The sequence below is a fragment of the Sinohyriopsis cumingii genome, chromosome 14 (assembly GCF_028554795.1).
Source record: "Sinohyriopsis cumingii isolate HCF-2022 chromosome 14, ASM2855479v2, whole genome shotgun sequence".
NCBI classification, from domain to species: domain Eukaryota; kingdom Metazoa; phylum Mollusca; class Bivalvia; order Unionida; family Unionidae; genus Sinohyriopsis; species Sinohyriopsis cumingii.
The window spans coordinates 94,967,170-94,991,521 of NC_142974.1; the positions used below are offsets into that span (position 1 = coordinate 94,967,170).

General features: G+C 36.6%; 1 protein-coding gene across 3 annotated transcripts in view; it reads left to right on the plus strand.

Annotated features, from left to right (window-relative positions):
• The window catches only part of LOC149784424 (uncharacterized), a 135,848-nt gene that overhangs the window by 43,119 nt on the left and 68,377 nt on the right, over positions 1–24,352 (plus strand). For all 3 annotated transcript variants that reach the window (XR_016413856.1, XM_089932487.1, XM_089932488.1), the window contains exon 6: positions 8,867–8,926. Coding sequence is in view for 2 of the 3 variants with exons in the window: in XM_089932487.1 (XP_089788613.1) it covers positions 8,867–8,926 (60 nt within the window). In the remaining variant the exon portion in view is untranslated. The remainder of the gene's footprint in view (positions 1–8,866; positions 8,927–24,352) is intronic.

Consider the following 24,352-nt stretch of genomic DNA (forward strand, 5'->3'; position numbering starts at 1 on the left):
CAGTAAATATTACCGCAACTGTTAAGGGCATTTATCGATTGACACTGGTTTCAGTAATGCAGTTTAATATATTATCGTCGAGTTCATCCGGGTTTAACAATACAATATCAACAATTATAGACAGGAACGCAACTGAACAGTTTACAATTTATGCCGTTGATGGAAATTTAGCCGGGGCAAACATTACATGGTATGTGGAATTTGTAGCGAATCTAAGTAATTAAAAACACTAGCTCTTTTAAAATAAAAATGACCACCAGGGTAATTGAATCAGAGGTATCACCGACGTCACATCAATATCGATTCGATACTGCAAAAGAGTTCTCCGCGAATTTGAAAACGCTTTCCGAACAATACCGCGCAAAAATAAAAAAATACCGCAGAAAAATAACCACCATCGACGCGGTCGTGTACTCGGTGTCGGGTATAGTAGCCGGTACCGGTGTTATTTTATCCACGGTGACCACGATAGCCCCGATCGCTGTTCCAATCGCTATCTCCGCGATGACAACAATTGCTGGAGTCGCCAACGCAATCACTAAAAAGATATCGTGTTTTCAGAAAAAACTCGACGAGTATACAGTAAAACATCAAATAGTATCCGACGCGTACTCGAAATTATCCGGGTTGATCTCGTTATCGATTGATAATTTGTTCATATCCGATGTTGAATTCTCCACGATGGTCCAGTTGTATAGCTCCGCGATGTCAAAAATCGAGGATTTTCAACTGGAAGCCGGAACCACCTGGTTGTTGAAATTAGACACTAAAAACAACGAATAATAATAATGTCGCTGAACCCCGAAGGGTCTCAATTACTTCAGCGGATCGCGGAGAATACCACTCCGGTACAAACAAATATGATATCGATAACGTCAACGAAACCCGAATTCAGTGTGAACTTCCCATCGCCGGTTCCAGTGAAGGAAATAGCGCTGGCAAAATTGCGAATATATCACAGTTGGCCTAATATCCGAGCGGACGCATTTAACGGACAACAACCTAATAACTCGCTGGTTTTTGCACGGACAAATAAACCCGATGGGACCCCAGACTGGGAGGAGGTTACAATACCAACTGGGTCATACCAAATAGAACAAATCAATAAGGAATTTCAATGCAGGATAAAATCGATCACAGGAAAGGAATCAAAAATCGCTATTACGGTTCATGAACCGACGTTATCGTCGACGATTGAAATAAGCACACCGGGGTATATGGTTGATATTTAGAACAGTTCAATAAGAACCATACTAGGATGGCCTAAGAATCCACCCGCGGACGCCCCCCCATCAACTATCCTCAGATACGATAACGGAGATGGTGGTAGGCATATTGCTCCATACAACGTAAATATTGCATCGGTGATAGCAATCAATCTGGTGTGTGATGTTATCGAAGGGAGTTACCAGGTGGATACCAAGCAATCAAATCAAGCTCAACAGGGGTATATCCTTTATTCGTTTTCACCAACAGCCCCTCCCGGATTCTTAATCGTTGAGAGCCCGATTAATCCGGTCTATATGCGATGCCATAATCGGTTTTTAACGAGAATTAATTTTAGACTTACCGATCAGTCAAATAACCTAATTGATCTACAAGAGGAGGAGTTAGTAATCACTCTGTTTGTAAGATCATTGTAAATAACTTCTTAGCAGCGGGGGGGGGGGGGGGCGATGACATCGACGCGGTCGTCGCTGTGTTTACCGGACGCTGACGACGCTGGGATCGGCGCGCAGAAAAGTGTATTAAACCAAATGACGTCCGGACAATTGTCGATTTGGCCCCTCGACGATGACAACGACGACGACGTCGTTTTTTTTTTACCAGGCGCTGACGACACCGGATCCGCTGAGTGCAGAAAGTATTAATTAAGCCAAATGACGTTTGGACAAAATGTCGGATTCGCCCCCCCTGCTGCTAAAGGATGTTTTTGAAGGGCCGGAACAATTTTCTTTCCCTTTTATCACAGCTGGGGTTTCTAGTGAATTAGACCGTAACCCATCCCAGCATTTTGTTTAACCAGTCTCAACCTCACATATGCGTGGCATGGATTATTGATTTTCAGTATGGAGTGGATTTCAGCATGAGAGTTTTACAACTTCTTTGCCTTCTAAATATATTTCATTCTTCTTGACTGCCTTTTTATGCTCATTTTGCAGATGGTTCAGCTGGCTAAATGGCCCTTCTTTTATGGTCAAATTGATAATCATGTTTTAAGAGAGAATATTTTTGTGCCAGTGCCATGACAAGCAATGGTTCATGACAGTAATTCCTCCTATAAAGCCCTAATTGTAGTCACGTTATGCATGTATGCCATTTCCTATGGTTGGAAAGCCCGCCTGATACCCAGTTTCACAACAGTCAGTGGTAAATTGTGGCCAGAGGACACGCCACTTCATATCATACAGCCATGGAAGCATGGCAGGGAACATTATACTGAAGAGGGTTGGGGCAAACACACAGCTTTGCTCAACTCCATTGGTGATTGGGAACAGTTCAGATGAATTGCCATTGTACACGACATGAGCAACCATATCATCATAGAATTAATGAACCTTTTGAATGGGTTTCTCTGGACAACCAAATTTTCAAATGTTCTTCCAAAGCCCTCATGGCTAACTGATGAAAGCTGTTTTCAGGGCATTGGTTAATGTCATGTACATATTGTAGGTCTGTTCTTTGCATTTCTCCTGGAGTTGTTGAGCTGCAAATACCATGACTGTGGTCCCTTAGCCTTTTCCTGAAGTCACACTGACTTACTTGCAGGAGCCCTTAATGTGTAGTACAAAAGGTGGTAGGTCAACTACTTTCAGAGTTATAGTCAGTGTTGAGGGATCAGTAAATGATGCATTGATTTCCTCACTGATAGATGCCTTTTGATTGAAGATGTTAAAGTGTTTTGCTTATCTTTGAAGTTTCTTTTCTTTATCATTGAATAAGTGTGGCACTGTCAGATCTCAGTATTGGAGATATTCATGATCATGTTCTTCATGTCATTCCTGTCTGTGTAGAAGTGATTCTCTTTTGCTGTATTGCTCAGCCATGAGTCTTGCATCTCTCAAAATCTGCATTGGTAGAGTCCTCTTGATGATGTTGAAGACTGCTTTCTTAGATGGTAAAGTGCTCTCTTCTAAACATGTCTTCCTAGAATGAAATCCAGAGCTGCTCTATGCAAACAAACAATTTCTATTTGACCCTCTTATAAATGAAGGTGTTCTTTGCAAATGAAATCCATCAGTAATAGGTGACCTGTCATCAGCAAAAAATAAATAAGCATAACTGGTTGTGCAGGTAGATGGGAAAAACCAGTGTATAAACATATGCATGTGTATTATTGAGTGGAATAGACCATTCCTGTGGCCAAGTAGTTAGAGCATCTGGCTTGGATGCGGAAGGCTGTAGGTTTGATCCCTGACCAAGTGATACCAAAGCCTTACAAAAATGGTACTAACAGCTGCCTTGCTTGGTACTCAGCATTAAGAGGTTAGTGTTAGGACTGATCGGCCTGGTGTCAGGATAATGTGACTGGGTGGGACATCATGCTACATGTTTGCGGCATGATGCCCCAGTGCTAGACATCACTATAAACTGTCATACTGCAGACATCGTAGCGATATGACTGAAAAATTGTTAAAGCTACATTAAAAATCCAAATCACACACACACACACACACACACACTTGTTTGACATTTTAAATACATTTCAATTTTAAATCCATGAATTCTATTCTTTTATTTTAAAAATAGTACTCCACAACAGTTACCCATAATATTCCATACATTTGCAAGTCAACAATGGAAGTAAACTCCACTTTGATGATTCATTTTCCTATAAATGTTACTAATGACCTAATAATTCATTCTTATCAAATAAAGTTTGGAACTCCTTGATTGTTGTCTTATCATCCTAAAGCTTTGGCTGTATAAGTCACACTTTGATTATGCAGTCTGTGAACCCTGTTAAAAAATGCAAGTGAACTGATGTCATTTATGTGACATGATCACAGGGAGTTCAAATAAGTACTCTACTTGGCACAAAAAAAGTATCAAAGGGTGTCAAATCTGAGGCTACTTCAAAGAGTTGTCAAGTTAAAAACAAAATGGGTGCTGCCTTTACAATGGATTAAAGTAGTTGTATGACTTCACTTGGATCAAATTCATGACTTGATCAAAGGGTTGTCAACTGCTGCCTTTACAAGCCAAGGGCTTATCAGCAGGGATCATGCTGGGCTTCGCCAATGTTGCAAATTGCAATTTTCACCCCATTTTGCAACAAAATATACCATCAGTTGATGTTTTTGGCAACATTATTTTGGTTGTTAAAAATTGTATATACAATCTTGTGTTTGGAGTTGAGAAATTCAACGACACCATGACAGGATGATGCAAACTTTGATATAAAATTGCACTCGAATCTATTGTTACATAAACATATCCTTTGTTCATATCAACAAACCACCTTAACACGGAATTGTTGTGTCATAATCTGCTTATTTCTGATGTCTGACCTTATTGTTGTTGCTGTAGGGTTTAACGCCATTTTTCAGCACACGATAGGCTGTACAAGGCGTCCAGTATTAATGGTGGAGGAAGAACCTGGGGAAAAAAACCGGAAAGAACCACCGACCCACAAGAAGCTACTGGCAAGCTTTCTCACATACCCACATTGGCCAAATCTGAGACTTGAACCCGGACAGACAGAGGTGAGATGGCAGTGATCCATAATGGCGAGCGCTTTAGACCACTTGGTCACTTGGGGCCCCTCTGGCCTTGGTACTCTGTGCAGTAATATAACCCAAATAGTTATGTTACCTGACTAGTTACAATCAACCACCTCTAAGGGAGGGAATGAGAATGACTATATTCTACCAGATGGTGGCAATTTTTTTTTTCCTTTTTGAAAAATGTACCAGAAAAAATAGTTTTGCTGAAACTTCAAAGAAAACTGAATACCTTTGAAGCATCGATCTTTCTGTATAAATACTAAGCAAATGAAAAAACAAAAATTCAGCTATAACAAGTGGGCATTTGTTTGGTCCTTCAAAGAGTGCCTTTTGCAGTGCCTTCAGTAACACATGAATCTTCATCAAAGCAAGCTGAAGGCATTTGATCAAAGAAACTCAGCAACAACTTAAATAAAAGCATTGTTTCATTTTTCATAGTGATTGGAACATATTTATTGTGCCGTGAAAGTTTCCGGTTTGCAACAAAAAGTTCACGCTTTTGATTACTACCAATGGTGTTTTAAAACCCAAATTAAAGTTCCAGTCTTGTGAAACACTTTATATCTGGCCTTAAATAAAGGTGGGATATCTCACAAGAACGTGAAACTATTTAATATGTTCACATGTTTGCATTTCCCTATGAATAGCCTCATCCCCTTGGTAGCCTTGGCATCATAGTAGTTGTTTCTGGCTGACCAAAATCTAGGCTGATATCAGCAGATGTACATGTATTACATAAACAACTATACAGCCATGTGCTACCTGGATAATAAATATCAGAGTGAATTGTTTTGGGAAATGTGTTTGTTGAGAATGGGATATAGATGAAACGTGGACTACTGTTTTTTATATATATATTTTAGTTGCGTTTTCTAACAGGATTTGACTGATATATGAATTTTCTTACATATGATCGACTACTCGAAATCATGGATTTTTTTTATATGCATGTAAATTATTTAACACATTGTGGAGTGTACTACACAATTGTAAGTTGTCAATATACAAGTGTATTTCAGACTAGTTATCTTCATTTAATCAAAATTTCATTTTTTCTCTCTGAAAAATGTCACTTGTATGCTAAATTTCAATTTGTTTTCATCCCTCTCACTTATCTAAACATCTGCTTATATCAACAAGTCAGCAGTGTCACCTTGGTCCCAAGGATGTTGAGATAAATGGATAGGACTGTATTATGAAAATGGCGACATTTGTTGAAAATTGGTGACAACATATTGAGGTTGGCGATTTTTTTTGTGACAACTTTATTAAAGCCAGCACCATCCCTGATCAGGCCATGTGTACTGGCAAATAACTTAGGAAGTTTCACTTGGAAATTAGATCTGGCTTATGAGAAAAGCAAATATAATCAAATCAGACTTTCATTGCATAATTCACAAATGGTATATATGCAACAAAACACAATGTAATTGATATACTTGCTCAAAAATAAAAGCAATATACTTACCCACTGTAAAAGACATTGATGGACACTTCACTTTGTAGTTAGTAATATGAATATTTTCATAGAGTTAAAAATCCGATAAAGGTATATGCAAGTGTCATGAAATGAATACCATAATAACATGGATAAACACAGCACATACCATGTTTGCATTTCTGGATGGGATTATTGGTATGAAAACATACAAAATTTTGAATTGCCAGTGTTTTGTATATTCTGCAAACACCTAGGTTTAACAATATAATCCCCAGATTTATAAACTTGTTTCATATGTAACACTTGTAACATTACTTTTACCTTTTACTTGGCATGAAGTGAATTTTTAATGAAATAAAAATAAAGACTTATAATTAAATATATATGGTATGCATTCTGGCATGAGACTTAAAGCGATGTGCTCCCAGGTAATGACTAAGATCCAGATCAGACATATTCTCAGTAGGCCAATTGACCTAGCCTACTCAGTGTCAAAAAGGGGACAAACCCTTCACACTGAGTGGTCCCTTCAACCATCTGTCTTTTAGCAGATTTTTGCATTTGGAGGTGTCAGAAGAAAGACTATTTTGTGATGAGGTGAAATAACAAACTGTCCACCTTTGTCCAGTCTTGGACACAGAAACCTGGGCAGAAGATGCACTCTTGGTAAGTAGAAGGCGTTTTGGGGCTATGACTACCCCAGCTGTTTTGGTACCAAAAATTATTTACAGTTAATCAGGGTCCAGAACTGCAAGGTGATTCTGATATCTCCATTATGATTCAGGTGGAACAAGACTTGCATGAATGATCTGCTCATTCTTGCAATAAATATACTCAGAAAAGTCCCTGTAAGGTCTAACCTTGCATGTTTACTCTACTGCCCTTTGAGAGCTAGCCCTACAACTTAGGTATTGTCCATATCAGCCAAGTACATGTAACTGTACAATTCTCTCACAATAATCACAGTCAGATTCATCACTGTATACTTTTGGTGACTTCAGTAAGTGAAAGACAAAATTTCACAGAATTTACTGTTGTTTTACCTTTTGCAGCAAAAACTTGAAGACAGTGCATTGCTGATGTTGTTAGGCAGAGGCTGGCATCAACTGAATGTAAAAGTTTTGATGCAGCTGAATAACTTGAAAACTGCCTATATGAATGTGTTAAAATATGCTGTATTTAAAGTTTGGGGAGTGGAAAATGTTTTTTTTTTCCATGACAGTTATTTCTCTTCCCCCCCCCCCCCCCCCCCCCCCCCGGGCACACACAAGGGGAATATAAGGAGGTGGTCAGTGATCAGCCCCTAATTCTGCATGCTTTGATAGAAATACACATTCATCGTGATGTATAATTTATTCTTTTGGAATTGCTCACAACCGCTGTAGCCATATCTACAGAGCTAAGACACTAATGCATCCAACAGAAAGGTGATATGCTGTGCCCATGAAAGACATGACACTGGAATCCCTTGTAATAAGATTCAGAATTGGATAAAGTAACTCTAAATTCTTTAGGCAAATACAGTGAAGAAAAGTAAATCTACAATGTCATTTTAATTAGTACAGATTGATAAGTAACATGTTTTGTATTTTTGCTGACAGTCAACTAAAAACAGAAATTTTTTGAATGCATAAAAATTATGCAAAACATAAATATTAAGCATTTAGTCCAAAGTTGTCCATGTATATTGCTCCTGCCATGAGCACAGTTCATGTTGAATGATGGGCATTTGATTTATATAAACCATGCTTTTTTTGAGAACCTCCAGATTTTCCATGCTTACTTGAAATAATAGTATTTTGACCAGTTTTAGAACACTCAAATAGAGCCATATAATAAAATGAACTTTGAAGTAATTTTAGTCATAAAGCTGTTTGACAAATTTAAAAAGGTATGATTAATAATTTGATTATGAAGGCTTAGTCCCTTACAGCAAGTTTTGTGTTTTTAGTGTTAAAAAATGTTTTGACATTTACAAAGTGCAGTTAGTTCCAAACTTAGGAGAAAAATATCCAAAATATTTGCTTTGTTTTTTTGTTTTTTACTGTCTTATCTTGAGTTCTGTTATGTGATGATATATATTCATAATAGCTGTGTTAGCCTCAATATTTGATCCAGCAAAATATCCAATATTGATATGGGAGGCTAGTTAAAAGTGTTGATAACTAAAATGAAATGTATAAGAGTATTGTATACATTGGGGCTAACTGTAGATGTGTACTAGCCAGATAACAAGTGTACAGCCTGTAGCTATAAGGCTTGTATAGTTATCTTCTCTCTCTCCAGACTATTAGCTGCAAATAGGCATATTTTGCATTAAATAAGATGAGTAGTTCATTTATCTGAGTGCAACATTTAGTACTTAATTCTTTTATTGTTAGATATTGATGGGCCATTGTATTTGCATTTAAATAATGTTTACGGTTTTTTTCTTGGACAGCCCTAGATGCTCATGTTGCTGTCTTGAACTTTTCATTAAAAGTGTTGGAACCATGTGATAGAGTTTGCTTTAAATTTCAGATCCTTTTTATTTTTCTTTTACATCAGAAAAGCTAGATGATATCTTTGACATTAAGTGAACTCCAAACTTTTTGACAAATTTTATTAGACCCAACACACACCATCTTATCATGGGAGAAAAGCTGATCATCATTAGGAATGTATGTGCATGTTTTAACATTCAGTATATCTGCTTTAGATATGAGGAGCCAAGAATTGAAAGAAAAGGAATGAGTCCAGAAAGAGAGCCTCAAGTCAGGTAAGATTCCATAAGGGTTTATGCATGGTATCATTTTGCTACAATGAAGAAAGAATTTCAATATAAGTGATCACAGTCTTTTCTGAGTGCTCTGCCAACAGTTTGAGCTTAGCATACTGTCTTTAATTGTTATGATTGCATGATGTCAACAAATTACTTTGAAGTATAGCTAAAATCACAATGTGACGTGCATACATGATCAAACATGCAAATATTAAGAGATGTTAAGTTTGCAAGTGAGTGTAATTGAAACCTAAAACATTCATTAATATTAAGAAAGCTCAATCACATCATATAAGCATTTTTCTTCTAAATTATCAGCCATAATCACAGAACTGCCAACCCAATACTGTTTTACAGTAAAGCTTACTTTTAATTATGGATTTATGGAACAATAGCACCAAAAAAAAGCATGATTGTTGTTATGAAATCCAAATATTGGCTAGTCTGGGTTTAGTCTTGATCTGGGTTTTGAACTTATTGGGGTTAGTCAAGGAATCAGAATGATTTTACAGGGGGATATCATACACTTTAATAACCAGTGTTCATGTAAAGGGCTTGAGCATAGGCAGGAAATGTTAACCAGGAAACAAAAATGTTAAAGATGTAAGAAACAATAAGCTTATTGAAAGGTCCAGAGAATTATCACAGAAGTATTATTAATAAAACAATATTCAGATACTTGGCCATGGAACAAAGCAGGATGATTTGACAAATTATAGTTATTAGCTCACCTGGCCATGCTTAGTTTTGGAGTATTAGAATATATCATGGTTTAAGTGAGTTTGATAATGATCCATGAATACTAACAGATGATGTTGCTTCTGAGCTTGTTATCACTCCGGAGGCCACATTTCTGATCCACTTTGAGAATATATGCTTACATTATTAAGATAATGGAAGTTAAATCTCTGACTTAATGCTGGGTTGCTTATGTGCTCATTGAGGCATCCAGGTTGGTTGCTAGGACCATATTACCCTTACCACTGGGCCTCATTTTAGGAATATGCACTGCTGCGTCATAAAAGCTTATAAAGTGTCAAATACACAGCTGTGGGGAAGTGTATTTTCAGTGATGATTGGTATAAGCAGTATACTTGGATAACTGAGGCAAGTGACAAACATATAGACATCTTTGTTGGAAGGAACTGGTCATTAGTCGGTCAGGGGGAAGTGCACTAAAGTCTGAAAGCTATTTCGGATGGAAAGATCTATCTACTAAGGGGATGAACTTGGATTATGTGGGTCTGAAACATAAAAAGCCCAATACAGAATCAGAGACTAAGGCAGCTGCCATTGTAGATGAACTGATCATACTCCCAACCCAACCCCTTCAACTTCAGTGTCCGCTGCAAGAGCAGATTGTAAAATTATTGAAATTCCAGAACTCTTGTCTTGAAATTATGCTTCTCTGTCAAATACATTACCCAATCACATAAACATTAGGAATTACTTTTTCTATCTTATGAATCCAGCCCTCCTATAAACTTGGAAAAGTAAATCTGTCTGAATTTACCTTATATGAGATGATAGATCGCTCTGCCTACCAAATCATGTAACATGAGAACCTGTTAACCTCTGAAGAACATGCAGCATTTGGTAAAGAAATATTTAAATTTAAGTGATTGTTTATTAAAAGTGATTTTTATTATTTTAAAATTGTCAAATTACAAAGTTGCATAAATTATATTGCAGTAGACAACATTTATGTTTGTAGTTCAAGTTTTTGTAGTAATAACCTAAGTGTTTTTTTTCAGTAAATAATAAAAATACATTTTAAAACTGTTTTGGAACTTATTCTTTTAAAAGGAAGTTCACTCCAAAAGATGCTAATGTATTTATTATATAATTGTATCTTTATTAATTTTATCTGGCTTATGTTTATGCTGCCTTGTAAGTAAATGAATTAAAAATTAATAACAAAATCGTAAGTAATTGCTGTTAACTGTGGTACATAATAATTTTAAAGTTCTCTGTTCATCGGATGGAATTTTGATCAATGAAATCTGTTGATGTAAACATGTATGTGCATGCTTAATATCTCGGAAGATAAATATCTGAAACCATTATTTTTGTATTTCTTTTTTTATTTATTATATTTGTGTATCCCCATCCCTTTTTCAGCCCAGTGAGTATGTAAAGAGTCACTCAAGTGTCTGAAAGCTCGAGATGATAAATCATTATTTTTGGGACAAGCTAGCATTAAAGTGTCAATTTTCAGACCTTAAAATAATGCAGTTTGGGGTTCAGTGCATCCTATTCAAGAGAAAATAATATTCATCAAAGTCCAAAAGTTTGGATGCTCTCCACGCATATTCTAGAAACATTTATTTGTACACATATTTTTCAATTTCAGTTTCTTATTTTTCTTCATGCTGTTGATGGGGCATGTTTTACTACATATTTTTATGCAAATAAACGCATAGTTACCATCAGTTGTGTCTAAATTCAGCTATGGTACACACGACTGCAAGTCTTTATCCATCAAAGTTTCATCCTTGTTTCGGGAAAGGAATAAATCTATTTTCTCAAATTTGGTGAGCTGGATATTGACTCTCAGAATTACATGGCTCCCATTGACTTCTTTTTACTGTTATCAATCAAGAAATCGATAAACCATTGCAAAATTTTTAAATACTTATTATAATCATTCATTATTGCCACAAGCAGATCATCAGAGAAAAATGGCAGATGTAAGTAATGCCTGGGGGTGTGTCTAATTTATGCTTGCAGATTGATTAATTGATCAGCATGATTGACAAGTGGTGATAGGTCAATTATGGACAGAGGTATACTTTGTGTAGATAGAGGGAAGTAACTCTTGCAAATTACCTCACCTATCATCACTATGTGGCACTCCATATACTGTTCATGGGCAAGGAAAAAAGGGCTCAATCAAGACATTTTAAGTTTACACACTCCCTCTAACTCATTATCTAGTTTAGCTGGGGATAGGGTAATGCCTCCTCCACCATCTGCTAAATTGCTTTATATGCAGGATATGTTGCAGATGGATGCTAACAGATCTTGAATCGAGGGAGATCAATATGAACCATAAAGCTTTGTTAACAAAAATGTCAGCAAATGAATACAACAATGCTGCACATTACAAATCTAGGCAACCTACTGGATCCAACTTCAGTTCCTGAACCGACAAGATATAGGCGATGAAGCCAGGCATATATGAGTGTTGTATAGTTTTGACAACTAATCCATCCAGCATCGTTATAACGAATTATTTTTGGCTCAGCTGTTGACCAGTCCATCCAGCCATCTAGCCAACAAACTGACCTCAGTAATATGTTTGTTAACAGAATTGTACAGCCTTTTGGATACAATAGATATGATACCGGTTCATTTGTCAAACATCATTCATCCATACCATCAATGACAACATGTTATGCTGACTTTGCTGTTCAGATTGGGCAGCCAGCTGACCTTTCAGCCATACAACCAACCTGGCAGTACCCATAATGCTGATTCAGTGCACACAAGTGCAGCAGGCTGACCAGTCAAGCTGGCAGACAATACTGACTCTGTCATCAGCCCGGCTATCCATGCCAACCTATTAAGTTGTTCCAGGCATTAAATTAGTGTACTAGTGAACTGTAATGCCCTAAAACCACCTTCTGTGACCATTCAGTGTGGAAGATTTTCAGAAATGCATTCTGATGAGATGGTGGCATCTTTGCTATGCAGAGTGACATATCCTGGGACACATCCACTAGAAGAAGAAGACCTTCAAGTTATGGACAGTTGTAACTTCGATTCTCCTGATAATTCAGATCCTAGCATAGAAAGAACTGAATTCAGTTTCAAAGTAGCCATAAAAGAAATATTTTGTATACTACCCTCTGCAGAATTTACCTCACTTCTGATTACAAGTACAACTTATGAAATCAAGACTATGTTTGATAAGGACAAACTCTTGTGATAAGTCTTAATGATCCCTAAACAACCAGACAAAGGAGGTTCATGGACTAGACTAAGAATTTCCTTTTGAAATGACTTAGGAACAGCAGTTTGATAGTTCACTGACCATTTGTCACCAGCTGGTACCTCAGGTGGTCTCCAGTTTCTAATAAGGTTCCCATTTTTCACAAAATAATAAACTGGTACACTGTACATGTGTGGCTTTGGCTTCTCTAATAGCCCTCTGAAACAAAAAATGAGATCTTAGGACTGATTGTTGTTTGTTACCCTGATTAGACAAAGAGTAGTAAAATGAGGATCGCTGATCAATACTGTTGATTGGTCAAAACAAGGAACAAATGTGACCTCATCAAGAGCATGACCAATAAATGCGCATAGTATAAATCAGGGATTTAAATCTCAACAGGATCAAATTTCTGATCCAAACAAGGCATCTCAGTTACACGTAGATTAACTACAATCTTATCTCCAGCTAGGTCATTGCCTAGCAATAGAAGGATACCCTGGATGGACAAAGAAGCACTGTTCCAACTGTCATGGGTCTTGAGACCAAGTCTGAAGACATTTAAACAATGGAGAGGAACATTAACAAAGCTGCACTCTATTCCCTGATTAATCAAACTTTTGCCAGAAGAAGACTTCTCAGATAAAGGCAAAATGCCAGATAATTAAAGACTGAGAAGCTTCTGTGTCCCTTAATATTTTAAAAGGGATATGCATAGCAGAATCACCAACCAGTTATACAGAACCTTTTGACATTAATGGTTCATAATTCTCCTTAATAAAATCATAAATGGACTTGTTTGACCCAACAATTGTTATATGACTATCACCTCTTCAAAATAAGAACATTTGGAGTAGGTCTGTATTTATTCTATTGCTTATATTTCAGTCTGTAGCAATAAAGAATATCATGACTTTCTTACAATAAGTAGATGTAGGAAGAGTTAGGGATTTTTAAGTCTTACCAGAACTTTCATTTCTAAAAAGTTATGCCTGATTGAGAGGAAGACTTAATGACAAATGAAACTTTGTGAGTCAATGAATAGTCAGAAATCAGTACAAATACAGAATACAATACAAAATGAAAATTTATATAAAAATCTTACCATATTGTGAAATGAATCCCAAATAGTCCTGAGAGTTATCTCATAAGTCCAAAAGTATAGAGTATTCCAAATGAATTCCAATCTTGAATGTGCTGATTTACCAATAGCTTGGAATGCTGTTGATGTGTTAAGTCTCAGTGTATCACAATGATATAATCTAGACTGTCTTTAAATGAATTCACATTGATCATAACATAGTGATTTAGTCTGAAGTTATTAATGAGCACTTTATAATTCCAATGAATAATTTAAATAAATAAATCCTCTCAGATTAAAATTGAAAACAACTGAAAGACAGATTCCATGTAAGATGTTCAGATAGGAATAAACAATTCTGATAAAAACAATTTTAATATAAAAGCCATAGTCACAATAAGAGGACCAGGATGAGGGTCAAACGTTCATTTCTAGATTATTTTAATTTATCAGCACAAACAGGTCTGTTATTTAAAGTTTTATAAAGAATATGGTAAATATCAGGTACACCATGGACTGATGAGAAAACCAATGTTCTGAACTTAAATCAAAGTAAACATATGCTAATCTTAAAATCAAATCTGCAATTATATACAGAAATTAGCTGTGTAATATGTTTACCAAATAAAAAAATTAGTCAAGTAGGCCTAAACACCTACCCTCAATTATGGACAAAGGTCAATCACACAATACAATTTAAATTAACATAATACTGTGTGTTTAACTGTTGTCCACGATTGTAAATTCTAATGTTGTTTTTAATCACATTATTACATAGTGAATTTTTGTCCATGATTGTAGGTTGATACTTTAAGATAATATTTGTAAACATGGTTACTTGGATTTGAGTTCAGGACACTGGTTTTTCCCATGGAAAAACTATGGTATACCTAATCTATGCCAGGTAGTTTGCTAACATTTAAGTAAACAGACCTAACCTTGTTTATGAATTTGATGGAAATTTCCATTTTGTTGTGAGTCAGGTGACAGTCTTTATGTAAGATTATTTGCATCAAAATTCTTAATTCTTATTTTAATATCTGTCTAGTGGAATCAGTCTTTTAGTTTTAGATTGATTGTTTTTGGACTAAAACATTTTTTTGGGACTATTTTAAGTTCAGTCAAGGACATTTTGGATTATATGATTGTGATACATCATGATTATTTGCAGATCAGTTGTTGTTGTAGGGTTTAACGCCATTTTCCAGCACATGATAGGCTATACATGGCGGCCAGTATTAATGGTGGAGGAAGAACCTGGGAAAACCCCGGAAAGAACCACCAACCCACAAGAAGCTACTGGCAAGCTTTCTCACATATCCACATTAGCTGAACCCGAGACTCGAACCCATGTAGACAGATATGAGATGGCAGTAATCGGTAATGGAGAGAGCTTTAGACCAGTCGGCCACTCGGGGCCCCTATTTGCAGATCAGAACATTCAAGATTTGAATTTATTTGGAACATGAATGGAGTTTATTGTGATCACCCTACTTATGTATTTGTGAATTTTTAGGAATATTTGAGATTTAATTCACAAGACTGTATGTTCCTTTTAAATTTTCACTTTATATTCTATGGAAATAAATTATTTGTTAAATTTTGCTAAACTTGTTTGTGTTTGATTTTTCTTTTACTTAGTTTAAGACCATAGATTCATAACAGTATGGATTCCCTCACCCATATGAACCTAGTCATCTGTCTCCCAAATGCATCAGTTGCATTGTCCTAGTGTTGGAGAGAACTTCTTTCAAAACTTTTTTCTTGGCAAGAGATTACTACTGAGGACTGGCTCATGAAATTTGAGCTATTTGTATAAGCCTTGCCTTTCAGTGCAGTGTCTAAATTATAGATACAATGGAACCAGTCAGTTGATATGCCCAGTCCACTTATTCCTCTTTCTGTTACCACTCTGGTGGCGTAGTGGTTAGAGCGTCTGCCTCGGAAGCGGGAGGTCATTGGTTCAATCCCCGGCCGAGTCATACTAAAGACTTATAAAAATGGTATTAACAGCTGCCTCGCTTGGCGTTCAGCATTAAGAGGTTAGTGTTAGGGCTGGTCGGCCTGGTGTCAGGATATTGTGACTGGGTGGGACATCATTCTACATGTCTGCGGCATGATGCCCTGGTGCTAAACATCACTATAAACTGTCACACTGCAGACATCATAGCAATATGACTGAAAAATTGTTAAAGCTATGTTAAAAATCCAAATCACACAATCACGTGCCTTTTTCAGTTTGTGTGACAGAGCCTTACAAAACAAGGAGTTGAATCTAGTTGGACCCATGATTGCTGTTCAGACAGTCACCAGACCATGCATTTCTGACACAACTGCATCCTTGGGTATGACCTGTCAACTTTCACTGGATTAAGCCTTTCTTTTTAGTTATTTCTCGAATGCTCAAGTCCACTGGATAGCTACATATATATATAATATATATATATTTTGTTGTGGCAGCTGTTGCTAGGAGAGTTTGCTCATAAAAGTAGAGACTTTTGATCCTACAGGGTGCTTTTAGGTAGAGGTTAGATGCTCAGCATTTTAATCCTATTCTTACATATTCTCCTAATGTTAATGTGATAGGTGATGTATTTGATAGAGAATTTTTTTTGTTTTGATTAAACTATTTCTCCAAAAATAATTACCCAGTCACATTACTGTAAATCTCTCATAATCCTTCCCACAATGCAAACATCCTGTCCTAGACATTGGTCAGGTTAAAACTGATGATATCTGGTATATGGAGAGCCACTTAGCTGGGGTAAGTAGGTAATTTGTAAGAGTTACTTTCTTTTGTCTATGCAAAATATAGATACAGTTCTTAAAGTCTGGGGAGGCTGGATTTAGGAAGTAGTAGAAGTAATTCATAGCGTTAATGTGAATGGGTAAGTATTTGTGGAGAAACAATGTACTATAAAATTTCCTTTTTAAATAGAAAAGTATGGACTTTACATACCATTGGCACACATTCTTTCCATAAATCTAATTACAATATTACTGAACTCTTCTAGGGCCCTGAGTGGTCGAGTGGTCTAAAGCGCTCTTCGTTACGGATCACTGCCATCTCACCTCTGTCTGCGGCGGTTCGAGTCTCGGATTCAGCCAATGTGGGTATGTGAGAAAGCTTACCAGTAGCTTCTCGTGGGTCGGTGGTTCTTTCCGGGGTTTTCCCAGGTTCTTCCTCCACCATTAATACTGGCCGCCATGTATAGCCTATCGTGTGCTGAAAAATGGCGTTAAACCCCACAACAACAACAACAGAACTCTTCTATGCTGTGTTTGTAGACAGCTGCATAGTTTTAGATTTTTGTATGTGGAGAAAGAAAAACATCCTACATAAATGTCTTTGGAGCTGTGGAAAACTATAAAACTTGTTCTGTCCAGAATAAATCACACATTTGTGTAACAGAAACAAATTGACATTCATGTAAGATATAGGGACATTGAATTGCAGCAGGTCTCAGTGTTGCACCTTGGGGATCATGGATTTACCCCACAGTTGTTTGCCGTGTGTCCCCCTGAGTAGTGTTATTATGCCATTTTTGTCCCTTTTTTTCCCTTTTTATTCTTGTTGTATGTCACTGCCACTATTCCCCATGACTTTTGTGCCCATTTTGGCAATAAGTGGCATAATATATGCAACCCGTGGATTATTAATCATATGAAAGTGCCAAACACATACATTCTTGAAGCTGTATGTTGCATCATTCCTAAGCAATAGTTACACACACACACACACATGGCTCGAAATTAGCGGTAGTCCGCTAGCCCGAGGCTAGCAGATTTCCTGTCGGACTAGTAACTTTCATAATGTTAATAGTCTGATGGGCTAGTAAGTTTCGGTTATCAATAGTCATCATTTGTTTACGCCATTCCCTAATAAAGACTTGACTTAGCAGATGTTTGTAGAATCAAAGCAGTGGCCATTGTAAATACAGTCATAAAATATTAGCATGAGAAGATGAAGTCAATTTCTGCATTTCACTTAAAAGTGCAAATCATGGTCCCGTCATTAGCAACAGAAGTTTGGTAATTGATCCTAATTATTCTGATAACGAATTAAATGAAAAAATGAAGTGATTGCACACTTTATTCCCTTGACCACAGTAACAAACTACAAAGCGGTATACCACACAAAAGAACACGGCAAAACCTATTCAAAGAAATTAGTTCACATGTTGTTTTTTTTCTTTTGCTTGCTACCCAAACTCTCCAACAGTCACAAACAGGAAACTACATATTTTAAATTTCCATCGAAATAATTATAAGAATTAGATAAATTTATTACGATTACGTTATTGACGCATCCTTTCCATACAACTACTTTTTCTATGATTATAAGAATAGTTTTTATATTTTTCCCTTACAAGAATGAACACATAATTGAATAAACATGGAGATATCCAAGCAGAGTGCCTTACATTTGTTGGGAATTAAAATCTCTAAGCATGGGCATCTAAGGTTTGAAAATTTTCTGCCTGATTATTAATTTCATCAATACATTGAGGTTCAATTAATTAGGAACAATTACCAAACTTACAACTTTATGATACTGTAATTGGAGCTGTTAAATACAATGCGCTGAGTGTCAGATGGCTTCATTTAATGGGAACACACCTTTTCCAAGCTGAAACTAACACTATCTTCTGACGCTAATATTTTATAACAGTGTTTACAATAGCCACTGCTTTGATCATGCAGAACATCCGCTGAAGTTAAGTCTTTGTTAGGGAGAGGCCATTTAATTGTGGGAGGGGGCAAAGACACATGTTTTGAAACGTGTTTCTTGCTCTGACTTTCTTATATAAAGGACACTGTGCCATTCCCTTTCTTGCTTTAAATAATTCATGTCAGCTATACTATAACATCTCATATTTCAAAACAAGGAACAATTCCCTCCTTATAAGACAGGCAAAATGTGGCATTTGATAGAAGGTGTTCAGCCACTGGAAAAAAAAAGCAAAAGTTGAACGAGAATGATGAGGAATAATTCTTATGATCGGGAAAAGCGTAATGGAACATTTCATAAGAAATGGACAAAAGACAGGGAATGGCTGAATTATGACAAGGAAAGGAACGTTATGTGGTGTAACTGGTGTACGCAATTCACAAAAACAAACAGAAAACATCCAGTTTTGTTGCGGGTTGTTCGAACTTAAAAATTGAATCGGTAAACGTACATGAAAGCTGTGACATTGTTTTGTGAACAGGACTAGTAAAGATTTGGCAGGACTAGTAAATTTCTGAATATACTAGTCCTTCTGGCTACAAAGAAATTTGTGTTAAATTTGAGCCCTACGTGCATAATCTTTGAAGTGTATCTCATTTCCATTGACCTCTGAACCTTGTAGTATGTCATTTGGCATGCTAAGGGGTCTTCTGAGGTTGTATTGGAAATCATTGAAACTGATGTGGAATGCACACATTAGCTTGATCATGAAACTTATTATGACACAGCTTACTTTTAGAAGTGTACCATTACTTTCAAAGAACAAATTTAAAAAGAATGCTTGGATGGAGAAATTTATGTCATTGAATTACCATGGTATATAATGGAAAAAAATCATATTGACACTAATAAGTTTTAAGGAATTTATGGAGATCTCTCAAATGTGGCATTAAACTTCCAAATGACTGGCATGTAAAAGATATATCAGAAAAACAAATATTTGTTTTGTCTGAATGCATCCTACAGTTTTATCAAACAAGCTCAAAGGGTTTTATATATATTTTCAGAGACCTAACAAGAATATACAGTTTAATTGATTACTTAGGAATGATTTTAGAACTGGAATGGAATAAACTAGGGGCCATGCTTATGAGCAGAATTTGTAAAAATATAATATAGTGCAAGAAAAAATAGAATTCTTGAAGTTGAGTAAATCGTCTGCTAGATCTCATGCGAGTGAGGAATGTTATTTCAATGAAACCTCTGATGATTTGAATGAATGTTCTAGCATTAATGATGAAGATTCCAGGAGCAGATCAAGCAGATAATGGAATTTAGTATTTTAATACTAAATATGTTAAAATAAACAGTAAATATTGCTATCTTCACATAATGTGCATTGTTATACTCTCCTTTTAAAAGGGCCTCAAGGGACAATAGTCCTTGACCAATGAGTCATCCTCTGTAAATAAAGCATTATTATTATTATTATTATTAACTGAAGAAATGCTTTTGGGTATTATATAAGAATGGAATACAAACTCACTAATGAACAGAGCATATTTTACAAACTGATATAATAATAATAATAATAATGAGGACTTTGTGTAGCACCTAATCTTTAGAAGCTCTAAGCGCTTTACAACATTAGACAACACCTATAAGATAAATAACATAATGATATGATTACAAAAACAAACACAATGAAATTAGAAAACATTAAAAAACATGCTGAGAATATTTAAGGTAGGAAATATTATTAGGTCTTTAAGTTTGTTATTGCAGTCAAAATAAGTGAGTTTTGAGAGCCCTCTTGAATGTGATCACTGTGTCTTTGTGTCTAAGTTCAGTGGGCAATTCATTCTATGTTGCTGGGCCCTGGTATGCAAAAGAACGCTGTCCATATGACTTTGTTTTCATAGTGGGAATAATGAGTATATGATTGTCAGAAGAGGAGCGTAAGTATCTTGCTGGTGTATACACATGGGTGAGGTTGGATAGGTATGTTGGACTAGAGTCTGACAGTGAAACGTAGCACAGAGAACAAATTTTGTGTTTGATTCTGGATCGAATGGACAGCCAGTGTAGGGTACAGAGCAGCGGGGAGGTGTGCTCTGATCGTGGTACTGTAAGTGTGATCCGAGCAGCTGTGTTTTGAAGTTTCTGGAGTAGATATTGAGATGAACCAGACAGAATTGAGTTACAATAGTCCAATCTTGAAAGTACTAATGTACACACAAGTGTTTTAGTGGCATAAACTGGAAGATATTTGCAAATTGAGCTGATGTGTCTCAGCTCAAGATATGCAGCCTTGCATATGTTCATGACATGTTGGTGCAGTGTGAGAGTACTGTCCAGAGTAACACCTAGGTTTTGTACTGATTGTGTGAATTTAATGTTGGTGTTGCTGATATTTATTGTTTGAGGTAAAGGATGTGAATGAGAAAGTCTTTGTCTTGTGATCAGAATGGATTCAGTTTTATCATCATTCATCTGCAGCTTGTTACATGTCATCCATGATTTCACATCAGAAATGCACCTCTCTACACCTTGGATGGTAGCATGAACTTCAGTTGGGTGGCTAGATTTGTATATTTGGGTGTCATCAGCATACAGTTGGTGAGACACTGGATGATGATCTATGACACTTGAGAGCGACTGAGTGTACAAAATGAAGAGAACAGGTCCAAGAACAGACCCCTGTGGAACACCACAACATAGATCAACTGGGCTGGAGTGTATTCCATTTGCAGATACAATTTGTGTCTTGTTGACCAAGTAGGACGTGAACCACAGTAAGGCTGTATCATGAATGCCAAATACATGCTGGAGACGGTGAAGTAATATATCATGGTCTGTTGTGTCAAATGCTGCAGACAAATCAAGGAGGGTGAGGACTGTAATCTTTCCGCTATCCAACGCAGGGAGAATGCCATTAACTACTTTTAGAAGAGTTGTTTCAGTACTGTGTCAAGGGCGATATGTAGATTGTACATTGCTAAAAAGACTGTTTGAATTTAGATGAGATACAAGCTGAGATAGAACAGCCTTTTCTAAGATTTTTGATATGAATGGGAGATTAGAAACTGGGTGGTAGTTCTTTAAATCATTATGGTCTAGTGTTGGTTTCTTCAGCAGAGGCTTTACAATGGCAGTTTTGAAAAATGATGGGAATTCCCCGAATGAGAGAGAGGTATTAATAACATCAGTTAGTGAAGGCAATATTGGATCTAAGCACTCAAGCAGTGGTGATGTTGGAATTGGATCAAGTTCACATGACTTTGGTGCACTCTTCTTCACGATTGTACGTACAAAATCCATAGAGACAGGTTCAAATGCTGCTAATGGTTGCCGCTCAAATTCTGTATCCCAACTGTATGGTGATGACGAGCCAGTTGAAATTGTGGTGTCAAGCTTATCTCTGATGGTTTGTACTTTGTCACGGAAGAAATTTGCAAACATGTCTGGAAGGTCGACTGGAGAGAAGATAGTTGGAAGTGGTGTAGATTTGTTCCTTGACATTAGCTTGTTAGTAATCTCAAAGAGCTCTTTGCAGCTGGAACTTTCCATGATCTTAGTAGTGTAGTGGGCTGATTTTGCTGCATGGACTATATTTGTGACATTCTTCTTAGCAGCTTCATAGATTTGCTTATGAATAGTGAGTCTGGTGGAAAGCCAAAGGCTGTCAGCTTTATGGCGGTCTCTTTTAGCAGTGCGAAGCTGGTCTCTAACACTGCTATACCATGGAGAACACTTTTGAATTGATACTCTGCACCTGTTAGCTGGGGCATGTTTGTCAAACAATGAACGCAGGCAGTTATCGAGTTGTTCTGCGGTAGGAGGTAAGGAAGTTGTTTGGTTAGCTTGGATGTCGTGCTTTAGTTTGGTTCTATTTATCATACAGAGGTTTCTCTTAGTAGCAGATGAAGGATGAGGGTTAGGGACTGATACGTCAAGATGGCATATAATGCCGAGGTGATCTGATGCAAGGTCATGGGATACTAGGGAGGACCGTAGAATGTTATCATCAGGTCCGTGAAGAATCCAGTGTAAAATGTGACCATCAGAACATTAGAGAAGCAGCACAAGCACAAGAGGAATTTAGTAATAGCTGTTGTCAAACACAAACAACCCAAAAATATTGATGAAATTTACAAGACGTTTGACATTATTGGGTATGTATGTTAGTCGGCCAAAATTTATGTTGGTATTATATTCAGTGATGGGTCATTGAAGGTTATTTACATGGACTTCTTTCTGAGAGATATTTTATCTAGCACCGCAAGTCATTTTTGCTATGAGTACCCTGAAATAGACATAATTGTTTGAAAAGGGTTGATTTAAACTTTTGGGTTACTGTTTACGGACCTCATTGGTTTTTGTGTAAAATACCATTGGAGGCTTATATCAGTCTATAATGCTAGCAACTGGAAAAATCATTGGCATCCACTAACCCATATTTGGGTTTTTATGAACCTCTTTTTAAGTCCAGAGAAGCAAAAATTATATCTGAGATATACAAGCTCTCCAGCACATTTAGAATCATTGGATTTATGCTTCAAACAGTCGTATGTGGGTTGGCACAGTACTCGGTAATGTATCATTGAGCCTATTTGGGCCGAGGTTGGCTCAAGATACATTCTCCATAAGTTTCTGGATTTATTTAAGGAGTATTCAGATAAGATGCCAGTTTATTTACAAGATCATCATGTAGTATTTTAGATCAAATAAATGTAGATCTGTCTCTCTTGTATGTACAACCCATTGAATAAAGTTTTACATATATGAAAAGCTCATTGGCATTGGGACACAACAAATATAAGGGTGCATGCCTTGGAAAATATGAACTCTGCGGCAGAACATGTCATTATGAATATTTTTAAACACATTTGCTGGTGTTACGTACTTGCCCTGGTGCTAGACCATATCTTGAATGTAGCATTGGAGTCAGATCACATAGCTTTGCCAGCAGTATGGATCTGTTGGTGAATATTATTGTGCGAGTCATCAGAGTTTGGCCCAAACATATTTTCCAAGGCATACACCTTTATATTTGTTGTTGTCCCAATGCCACTCAGAAATAGCCTTAACTTTTCACTTCTACAGATTTGATTTGACCAAAGTCACTTTTACTCAAACTGAACATCAGATTTGCTTCACTGAGCCTTTCAAAAAGTTCAGGATGGTTTCAGTGTGTTCCTTCCAAGTGTCATTGTAGATGATGTCATCGATGTAAACATTACAATTTCCTATACTAGATCTTATCATATTCATCAGATGTTGGAAAGAACTGGGGGAACCCTTTCATCCCAGATGGCATTACTATTTTTAATGGTAAAGTCCATCTGGAGCCAAGAATGCTGAAATTTCCTTTGCTCTCTCCATAATCAGTACACATACAGTCTTATCTTGTTTCGGCATTAGAATAAAATGTGAACTCCAGTCACTTTTACTTGCTTCAATGAAATCATTCTCCAGCAAATACTGAATTTCATTCTCCAAATAGTATTGTTTAAGAGGATTTATCCTATAAAGATGTTGCTTTACATGCATATAATTTATTGTTTTATTGTCATGAAAGATCTTATTTGTTCATGTTGGAATATCTTGTGGCAGCATACTCCAAAAGTTTTTTTCAGGTCCATATTGTCCAAACTTTCAGAATTGTGAAGATAAGTCACCTCAAAGTTAGCTCTACCCAATTTCTCATCTTCATATAAATCCTCATTGTGTGGG